Raw genomic sequence first — 10,636 nt, forward strand, 5'->3', positions numbered from 1 at the left:
CCAAAGAATGTAAGCATGATGGAGAGGATTTGGGTGAAGATAAATGGAGGCAGAAAATGTAATCAAGACTGGCATCAGAGATGATTTCAACAGGAAGAGGAAGTAAATTAGGAGTTCAGGAAACAGCTCACAAAACTGCCACACAGGAATGTTGTAGTAGTGTTAAAGGATTCAAATTATCTGCACATCCGCTAAAGTTCTTTCTTTTCCAAAAGCAGATCATCTAATATTGCCTTGGCTCCATTGATAAATTAATCCTTTAAAATCTGGAGGCAAAGAAGGGAACTGCTATTCTAGATTTATTCTCACCAACCAGGAGGAACTGGTTTTTGTTGCTGTTGTTTAATTTAGTTTAGTTTAGTTTAGTTTTTAGTTTAGTTGTTTTCAGTCATGTCCAACTCTTCATGACCCCATTTGGGGCTTTCTTGGCAAAGATACTGGAGTGGTTTGCCATTTCCTTCTGTGACTCATTTTACAGATGAGGAAACCGTGGCAAACAAAATTAAGAAACTTATGCTGGGTCACATAGCTAGTAAAGGTCTGAAGCTGGATTTGAACTAAGGAAGATGAGTAGTTCAGATTCCAGGCCCAGCACTCTTATCCACTGTACCACCTAGTTGCCCTAAACGAGGAACTGGTTACTGAAGGTCAAAATCATGGAAATCTTAGAATGAAAGTAACCGTTCCATCTTAAAATTCGTGATAGAGGAGAAGAAAACTAGGGAAAAGTCTAACATGCATGTTAGACTTTGGGGGACTAGATTTTACAGGGTTCAGAGGAAAACTAGAGGAGATCCCATCATGAAAAATTCTGTGAGGGGAGATACCCTTAAATAAAATAAAATTCTAAATAAATAGAATTCTAAAGACATCAAGAGGAAAAGTCTGTGGAGGAATAAAAGGACAGAGATTAGGAATATGTTTGGGGTTTTTTTGTTTGGTTGGTTTTGGGGGGTTTTTTTGCAGGGCAATGAGGGTTAAGTGACTTGCCCAGGGTCACACAGCTAGTGTCAAGTGTCAGGTCCTCCTGAATCCAGGGCTGGAGCTTTATCTACTGTACCACCTAGCTGACCCCAGGAATATGTTGTAAAGAAACTAATGTAGAAGCACAGAGAATCATCTTTCACTTTAGGGTTCTTTTGTTGTGCTTGTATTTCTCCTTAAGATATTCAACCAGTAGCAAGAAAGTTAGTGGAAGGATAATACAAAAGGTCTATAAAAATCATCGACCAGGGGAGCTAGGTGGAGCAGTGGATAGAGCACTGGCCCCTGGAGTCAAAGGACTGAGTTCAAATCCAGCCTCAGACACTTGACACTTACTAGCTGTGTGACCCTGGGCAAGTCACTTAACCCCAATTGCCTCACCAAAAAAACCCAACAACAACAACAATAAAAATCATATGAGAGGTGCCAAAGCTCAGAAAGAGCTGAGGCTGACAGACAAATCTAAGGACAACAAAAAGGTTTTTAAAATGTGTTGTTTGGGGCAGCTATGTGGCACAGTGGATGAAGCACTGGTCCTGGATTCAGGAGGACCTGAATTCAAACCCGGCCTCAGATACTTGACACCTATTAGTGTACTAGTTGTGTGACTCTGGGCAAGTCACTTTACCTTCATTGCCCCACCAAAAAAAAAAAAAGTATTGTTGAAGAAAAAGACTCAAAGGCAGTATAGGAATGCAGTTGTATGTGAAAGAGATGATAGTAACTGATCAAGAGAATGCTATAGTTTATTCAAGAGGGCTTTTTTAAGTTCTGAAGTCCTTTGCTAGTTATTTCCTGCTACTGCTCCACCACCAGGACCACTGAATGCTCCCTTAGAGGCAGTTAGTTATTACAGTGACCCTGGTGTCAGTGGGATTGGAGCTCAAAACCCATCTCAGACCCTCACCAGTTAGGAGACCCTGGGCAAACCATTTACAGTTTCCTCAACTGTAAAATGGGGAAAATAATAGCACCCCCTCCAAGGGTTGTGAAGATCAAATGAAATATTTGTAAAGTGCTTAACAAGATGGGGCAACTAGGTGGTACAGTGGATAAAGGATTGGCCCTGGATTCAGGAGGACCTGAGTTCAAATCCAGCCTCAGACACTTGACACTTACTAGCTGTGTGACCCTGGGCAAGTCACTTAACCCCCATTGCCCCGCAAAAAAAAAAATGCTTAACAAAATGACTTGCACATAGTGGGTGCTTAATGTTTCTTTCATTCTTTGTAACATAACTTTTCCTTGGAGAGCTATAATGAAAGAACTTTTTTCATTATCCATGAGGCTTTGCTTAAAATTGACAGCTGAGCCAGAACTCCAAAGGCTATGTAGCAAGAGCTGTCCCCATAATTAAGCATGAGGATGTCATTTTGTGGCTTGAAGGGAGGCAGAATAGTCATCTTCAGCCTCTTCTCCCTCTGACATTTCTTCAAGAGAGGCTTATTTCCTTCCAGGAAAGGAAGCAGGACGTTGGGGTGAGAAGATTGGCCAATGTGTTCACAGAAGAGAGGAGTGGGGTATTGGGCTAGAATTATATCTATCTGTCTTTTAAATATTGTTGTTCTAGAGCACATGTTTTTCAGAGTCAACTTAAACTTCTAATGTTGCTCATTAATGGGGGGAAGAGGAAGAAAGACCCCTCCTTCCCCAAGATTTATATCCAAGGCTTAACACCCCCTCCTCCCACTAAATACCAGTTCCACAACGAACACAGAGAAGGTAGCAAAGAAACCCATTGGTCCAAGTCTGGCCAAAACAGAATCAGAAGACGTATACATATGAGGAATATATCCCAGATAATAAAGAGCGAACGGAGGTCTCCCACTGGGAGGTAACTAAGCTCAACCATCTGAGGATCCTAGATCTCACCCAGGGGAAAGTTCCCCCAAAGTCTCTAGTATAGCAAGATGAAATGGGATGTGATGGAGACTGACAGCTCTTCTCTTGTTGGATTCTTCCCAGTCTTTTCCTTCAGCAACCTGAAATAGGGTTGATATTTTCCATCTTCTTTTTTTTTTTTTTTTAGTGAGGCAATTGGGGTTAAATGACTTGCCCAGGGTCATACAGCTAGTAAGTGTTAAGTGTCTGAGGCTGGATTTGAACTCAGGTACTCCCGACTCCAAGGCTGGTGCTCTATCCACTGCGCCACCTAGCTGCCCCCTCCATCTTCTTTCTTGAAGCTAGAGCTTAGAAGCACGCAAAGCAACTCCAGAGGCCAAAAAGATTCAATAGACTACAAAATACCTAAAGAGACTCAAAGAGATTGGCACTCTTTCCTGTTCTCACTAACTCTGCCCTGCCCCTCTTGCAGGTGTAGGACATTGCTATCTATCAATGAGAACCCCATACCTATGGGCTTTGGGACTTAGGTTACAACTAAAAGGGCAATCTTGGCCTCTCCTCTCTGCTGAGCTCCCAGGAGGCCTGAAGTAGAGGGCTTGGCCACGAACGTATAAGGCAGCAAGTCTTTTGGGGATGAGATGGGGCCACCTTCTATTTCTGCCTTCTTTCCTTTGGTTCAAGCCCTTGTGAGATCTCAAAGGCATTAGGAATCTTTCCTCTTTCTGGTAACAGCTATCAGAGAAGTTACAGAGGCAAAAGCATAGCAAAGTTAGCAGCAGAATATTCAGGAAGTGTCATCCAGAAAGAGACAAACCACAGGGAAAGAAAAAAACCCACTTGGCTTACTGGAGGGGAAATATAAAATAGTTAATGACCTACTTAATATTAATAGTTAGTTAATTGCAAAGTAGCAGTAGTAGTAGTTGTTGTAGTTATTGTGGCATTTATGTAGCACTTTAAGGTTTACAAAATGTTTTACGAATATCCTCATTTTATCCTAACAATAAACCCTGGAACCTTTTTTTTTTAAGTTATGTTTATTTAGTATATGTACACTTAAAAGAATTAATTGTCTGATCATGCCTAGTAGAAAACATACACAACTCATGGTATATGAATGGTGAAAGGGCTTAGACTTCACAGTAGTGGTTGGGACGGTTGCTATCCTTGGTTGGAAAGGTGTTATCCCTGCCAGATCACAGCATAGGATTGTAGAGAGCTGGCTGTGGGTGGGCCATCGGCCCCTGTAAAAGTTAAAGTTAAAATAAGCATGCCCATAGCAAAAGTCTGTTTGATGCTATCAAACTAATATTGCTATCAGCCCTGCCCAGCAGTCTGTTCCCTCCCTCTGGAAATGGACATTACTTTGCCCTCCCTGAAAAGCTCTGTCTCTCCATATATGTCAAGAAAGGTCCAGGTAATGGTAGCAAAGTGTCCACCAGGACAAGATTTAAACCTCTATTTTCTCACAATCTTGTTTTTTCAGAGATCAGATGTAAGAACTCTCTGGTGACATTAAGTGAAACTTTCCACTCTTATCTGCTTCTAACACAGAAAAAACATGGGTAAGGTCCTGAGCCATCTCCTGGGTGAAAAATATTCTAAAGAGCTACTCTGGTGATGTTATGAAAGTGTCCTTCACAATGATCTTGCAGGTAGGGATCTTAACACCAACAATTTTAGGTTGACTTGCCAAAGTACCAGGTCTGACTTTGGACTCCAGCTTTTTCTGGCAGTTGGGGGGATGGATCTACTGTCTCACCATTCAGAGTAAGTAACATCTTGTCCTGTATGAATTCTGTTCTAAGAGTCCTGACCTAAGTTTCCACTGCATCTCAGATCTGTCACACCTTCTTGCATCATTAAGGCCAAGAGGATTGTGTCAGGTTCATTTTGGGCAAGGTTCACACTGACCTCCACTTCACTGACATCCTTTTTATCTAACAAGTTGGAGATCTCCACATGTCCCTTGTATTTCACTCCTGACTTAAGAGTACCTGTCTAGTTCATTTTGATGGCCCACTCATGGAAGATGTTTGCCTTTGATTGCTGATTGATGCCTCTCCAGTAAGCTTGCTCACTTCTGTCACCTCATGGTTGCCCTCTTCACCTTGTACTTGGATCTCCAGAAACAGGGATTTCAGCTCATCAGTGAATGAGTTAGAAACATCCTTCTCAGGCTAGTGCCAGTTATTGATGTGAGTGGCATCTGCCTGCTCTTCCACCATTCAATGTGGGTTACCCTCATGTTATTATTATCCCCATTCTACAGATGAGGACAATAAGGTTGACAGATGTTAAGTTACTTGCCCAGGGCTATACTAGTGTCTGAGTGTCTTTTATTATGTATGTGTAGTCAATAAAATCAAAACCCTTTCCCAGTCTCAGGCTTCTTTTTTCTTTTTTCTATTATTTTTTGGGGGGACTTTTTTTCTATTTCTGAAAATCAGCCCTCCTGACACTATTCTTACAGGGCCATGCCAAACTTAAACTTATATTCATTATATTTATACTTATATTCATTCCTCAAAACAAACATGTTCTTCCTTTGCTGTATATACTTTTTTTATTCTTTATTGCATCCACATCAGACAACTTTCTCTTCATCAGAATTCTTTCCCTTTGTGTCTTCAGATTTTCATTCTTGAGAACTTGTGGTCCTCCAAATAACTCCTCTCAAGCAATTCAATCGTCATCATTTTATTGCTACTAACATTTTTTACACCATCCAGATTTGAGTAAGTACTAGCATTAATGTCGCTCTTTAAGATTTTCCAAGTGCCTTACTTTTATCCTCAAGAAAACTTTGGGGGTAGCTATTACCAGCTCCATTTTTACAGATGAGGGAATTAAGGCAGCCGCAGCTTGAAAGTGAACCGCCCAGAGTCACACGGCTAAGGCCACATTAGAACTCACATCTTGCCGACTCGAGGTCCAGAGTCCTATCCACTGCGCCACCTGGCGGCCTCCGCTTTCCCATGCTTATTAATAGGATCGTAGAGCCTAACAAAGGTATCCTAGATGAAAACCTGAGAAAGCCAAGAGGTAGTACGGCACATGCGCACGCGCCCACCGGCTGCTGACCTTCCTTCCAAATGCCCAATCACAGCTGCTCCTAACGGCTGCTTATGGGTTTGCAGTCCACCTACGGGGATGCGCCCTGCCCCCACTCCTTTTTTTTTTCTTTTAAATATGGAACACTTCACGAACTTGCGTGCTATCCTTGCGCAGGGGCCATGCTAATCTTCTCTGTATCGTTCCAATTTTAGTATATGTGTTGCCGAAGCGAGCACCCCATTCTTTCTTAAAGGAGGGAGGGGCGCTTTCTTCGAAAGGCCGGGCCTGGTGGGTATTAACTTCCCACCCTGACCAGTCCCTCTACACACGTCCCGCCCCACTTCAGCTCCCTAAAAAGAATCATCTCTGCAGCCGCGGGATCAGGAAGCGCGCCTTCCTCCAGCCCCGCCTCTCGCGCGGAGGACGGCCGGCAACGTCACAGTGCGCGACCTGATGAGGCCTTCGGGACCCGCGGGGGTGGGAGGAAGGACCCGCCGCCTCGGAATCCGAACTCAAGCCCTGTGACGCCATCAGCGCGCGCCTCCGGGGAGCCGCGTGTGGGGCCGGGCTTAGCCGGACTGACTGGGAACCGGGAAGCTGGAGGAAAAATGCTGCAGCTGCTCGGCAGCCGCTACGACCTGGTACTGGTCCGAGACTCGGTGGACTGGGAGGGCCGGAGCCTGCTGAAGGCTTTGGTTCGGGAAGTCGCCCTGAAAGGAGAGCAGGTGCAGGTGCTGGGCTGCGAGGTAAGCGAGGAGGCTTTCAGGGAAGGCTTGGACTCGGATACGAACCGCCGGCTTGTGTACCACGATGTCTTCAGAGACCCCCAGGGCTGTGCCGGGAACGGCGGGCCCCTGGGAAGCCTGAGGGCATGTTTGAGGGGAGCAGACCCTGGCCCCTGCACTCTCGCCGTGGACTCCCTCAGTTGGCTGCTGCTCCATGCCCCCTGCAGTGCCCTGTGCCAGGCGCTGAGGGCCCTGGGCCATGGTAGAGCCCATCCTGGACGGGTCCGTGTGCTTGGCCTGCTGCATGAGGACGTGCACGGCCCGGGGCCCTTGGGTGCCTTAAGGAGTCTGGCTCAGGTGGAGGTGACGGTGGCGGGGAGCTTGGGCAGGACCACTGCGCACGTCCTCCATCCCAAGCCCAGGCATCGCCCCATCGAGCAGACTTATTGGTTCTCCATCCAGCCCGATTTCAGCCTGCAGTTCCAGAAGGAACCTCCTTTGGAGGCTCAGCCCCAGCGAACACCCCCCACTCCCACGGTGGATGCCATGGCAGACTTGACCTTTAACCTCCACCTGTCCAAGAAGGAAAGAGAGGCCCGGGATACGCTGGCCCTGCCCTTCCATTTCAGTTCTGAAAAGCAACAGTCTTTGCTTCGTCCTTCACCAGCCTCTTCCACCAGCCAGATATTTTATGAGCCTGATGCGGATGACTACCTAGATGAGGAAGATCCAGACAATGACCTGGATATCTAATGAATCCGGAATATCTAGCGAGGCATTGGCCTAGATCCTGGAGTTGTACTGTTTTCATATAGCAGTTTGAAGGTTATGGTTTAAAGTCGGTGTGTAAGCCAAAAATTGATATAGTCAAAATGGCCTTTGAAAAATGTTACCCCTTAAATATAGTACAGTATCTTTAAACAGTTGTAACTGGGAAAGGGCTAGGATCTCTCTTTTTTAGGCAGTCTATCAGAGAGCAGATGGCACAGAAGTGGTTGCTGTAGAAATAATTGAATATAAATTTTTTCACTATACCCAGCTTAGTTATTGATCAGTGGGCCTGAGTTTGTTTAAATTTGGAAGAAAAGGAGAATCAAAGGAGGGATAGGACTACTGTTCATTATGAATGGAAAGATTAAAACCATTAATAGAAGGTAGAGATGCTCAACTTTTATTTTGAATCTGTTTCTGGTGCTAAAGAGAATAATCTTTGGAATGTAGAGGGGGGAGGGGCAAGTATCAAAAGTGAGTTTCTGTGCAGGTTAAGTGTAACAGTGGTCATCAGAGAAGCTCTCAGATATGTTGGACAGGGGCTCTTCCATGGAGTTGGGCCTATACCCTAGCCACTGCCAGTAACACGTATGCTCTGGCTAGGGCACTTCCTATGAAGCTGAACGTGGTTCCTAGCCTCTTCCAGTGGCCCCATAATAAGTCAGTTCTAATGACACATGAGCGTTGGTCTCTTGCTCAGGAATATATGCTGGAATAAAAGCTCCTATTTGGTCCCTTAGTCCCTGTGATAGGTGGGGAAGGGGGCCTAGGTATGCCAAAGATGATAGGCCACTGAGCCAACCTACTCAGTAGACTTTGAGAGGAGTGACTCCACCCTCTTGATCACTCTCTTCCTGATATTCAAGTATGTCAGGACTCTTCAAACTTTACCTCAGACTTTCAAGCAATTGCTCTTCCCTCAGCAGTTTTTGCAGCTGCTCATACGTGGCAGTAAGAGCATGTACTGTCTAGGTAAAACTGAAATTAAAACATGATGCTCTTGCTTCCTTTTCTTTGTGTTTCTTATCCTGAGCAGTGGTCACCAAACATTAATTCTGAGATGAATATTCCTATTCAGCAATCTTGTAAGCTCAAGAATCTGTGTGATTTCAAAAATCAAGTGCCATTTGCCCAGTGGAAAGTACTTCTGTTTGGACAATATTTCTTAGAAGAAAAAATAACCATTGACAAGATGAGCTTGGCTTGGTAGAAAATACGTACCTTAAATGAACTGAGCAGACAATACAGATGTAAAATGAAAGTGCTGAAGATTGACTGTTCAGCAATCCCACGAGTTTCCTAGCAGCCTTTATCTTATGAGAGAATATAATAAAAATTACAAATTACTATAAATATTGGTCAGTGTATGCTTTTGAGTCTTGTTTTAAACATTTCTCTTGTGGTAAAGGAAATAGTCACCCTATACGTTTTTATATAATATGTTTTATATTAAAATATGTCATTTAATATATATTTTTATATAAAATCTACTTGATAACATTTTCTTTCTATAAGGAATCTTATTAATTATTTTTGGGTAGCCTCTAAACATTAACCAAACCAAAGATTTAAGAGATGTGCAAGAGAGCCTGATGCCCTTGCTTTGGTATTTGGGCTCCATCCAGACACAAACTTGATCCTTGTGAGCCCAGAGCTAGGTCTCATTGCTAGAAAGGGTCCTGCACTTGTGCTTTTGCTCCTTGCATAAGTAATGAAATACTAAGAGAGCATGTAGTAGCTATTTGGTATATTTGAGTCAACAGACCTAGATGAACTATATTCTTGGAGGTTGAAATAACTGCTAGATCTGATTAATAAAGCAGTGCCAATTATCTTTTGAAGATGTTGAAGAATCATTTCCTCTTTTCAATCAATCAACAAACATTCAGTGCCTACTACTTGTCAGGCACCATGCAAGCAGTGAGACTTTTGATAGCAGATTGTTACATTCACTATTCAATGCCATTATTTTGTCAATTGGTTTTCCTTAATTGTTTTTATTTCTTAACAAGGGATAGTGAAATAGGGGAGGAACAGTAAATGTCAAGATTCTAAAACAAAAGGTATTTTTAAAAAAGAGTAAAGATTATGGAGTATGGGAAAGATACTAACAAACTTGAAAATTTTGGTGTTGACTTAAAAAATCAATACGAATGCTAAAGGATATGTGTGTGTGATATTGATTATGGAAATGCAAATTAAAACAACTGAGGTACTACCTCATATCTGTCAGATTGGCAAATATTACAAAAAAGGAAAATAATAAATGTTGGAGGGGATGTGGGAAAACTGGGACACTAATACACTGTTGGTGGAGTTGGTGAACTGATCCAACCATTCTGGAGAACAATTTGAAACTATGCCCAAAGGGCTGTAAGACCGCATAATACCTTTTGATCAAGCAATACCACTACTAGGTCTGTTTCCCAAAGAGATTTCCCCCAGTAGGGAAAAGAACCTATTTGTAGGAAGATATTTATAGCAGCTCTTTGTGATGGCTAAGAATTGGAAATTGAGGTAATGCTCATCAACTGGGGAATGGCTGGGCAAGTTGTGATATATGATGCTATAAGGAATAACAAGCAGTATGCTTTCAGAAAAACCTGGAAAGACTTACATGAACTGATATAAAGTGAACAGAACCAGAACATTGTAGACAACAGCAATATTGTGTGATGAATTGTGAATGACTTAACTATTTTCAACACTACAGTGATCCAGAACAGTTACAAAAGACTCATGATGAAAAATGCTATCTACCTCCAGAGAACGTGCTACTTTCACTTTTTTTATTCAAGTTTTCTTTGCACAAAATGACTCAGAAAATGTTTTACATCGTTACATATCTATAACCTATATCAGATTGCTTATCTCAGGGAGGAAGGAGAGGAAAGGATAGAATTTGGAACTCAAAACATGAGAACAGTAAATGCTAAAAATTGGTTTTTACATGTAATTGTGTAAAAAAAATCTTATTTAAAAAATAAAAAATACATAGGGAAAAAAATAAGAATGTGTGTGTTAGAACCACATGGCACCTTTACAAAAACAGCACTTACTAGGGCTAGGGAAAAATATAAGTGTAAAAAAAAAACAGTACTAAACACTACCTTTACATAGTATAATGCAATAAAACTAGTACAGAGAATATAAGGAAAAGATGCAAATCTAAATGGGAACTTAGTGATGACATACTGAATAAAGAATAGATCAAAGAACAAATATAAAAATGTTGAAAAAGAATGATGATGGTG

The 10,636-nt window shown here is 42.5% G+C and overlaps 1 protein-coding gene, 1 non-coding gene and 1 pseudogene across 2 annotated transcripts; 1 reads left to right on the plus strand and 2 right to left on the minus strand.

The window, feature by feature from the left end:
• LOC122728876 overlaps positions 1 to 5,661 on the minus strand; it is a 122,758-nt pseudogene extending 117,097 nt beyond the window's left edge.
• A 7-nt stretch (positions 5,662 to 5,668) lies between these two features.
• On the plus strand, positions 5,669 to 8,735 carry ELP5 (elongator acetyltransferase complex subunit 5). Its single transcript, XM_043969391.1, has one exon. It carries the CDS (start codon positions 6,495 to 6,497, stop codon positions 7,362 to 7,364), a length of 870 nt encoding a protein of 289 aa, XP_043825326.1. The 5' UTR covers positions 5,669 to 6,494; the 3' UTR covers positions 7,365 to 8,735.
• LOC122730308 lies at positions 6,016 to 6,122 on the minus strand. The gene has a single exon (XR_006353492.1). It is a non-coding gene; the product is annotated as a U6 spliceosomal RNA (small nuclear RNA).
• Positions 8,736 to 10,636: the final 1,901 nt, after the last annotated feature.

The sequence above is a fragment of the Dromiciops gliroides genome, chromosome 5 (genome assembly GCF_019393635.1).
Source record: "Dromiciops gliroides isolate mDroGli1 chromosome 5, mDroGli1.pri, whole genome shotgun sequence".
Lineage (NCBI taxonomy): Eukaryota > Metazoa > Chordata > Mammalia > Microbiotheria > Microbiotheriidae > Dromiciops > Dromiciops gliroides.

Coding starts and splice junctions, on each gene's coding strand:
- ELP5 (XM_043969391.1), top strand. CDS start 6,495: ATGCTGCAGCTGCTCGGCAGCCGCTACGACCTGGTACTGGTCCGAGAC.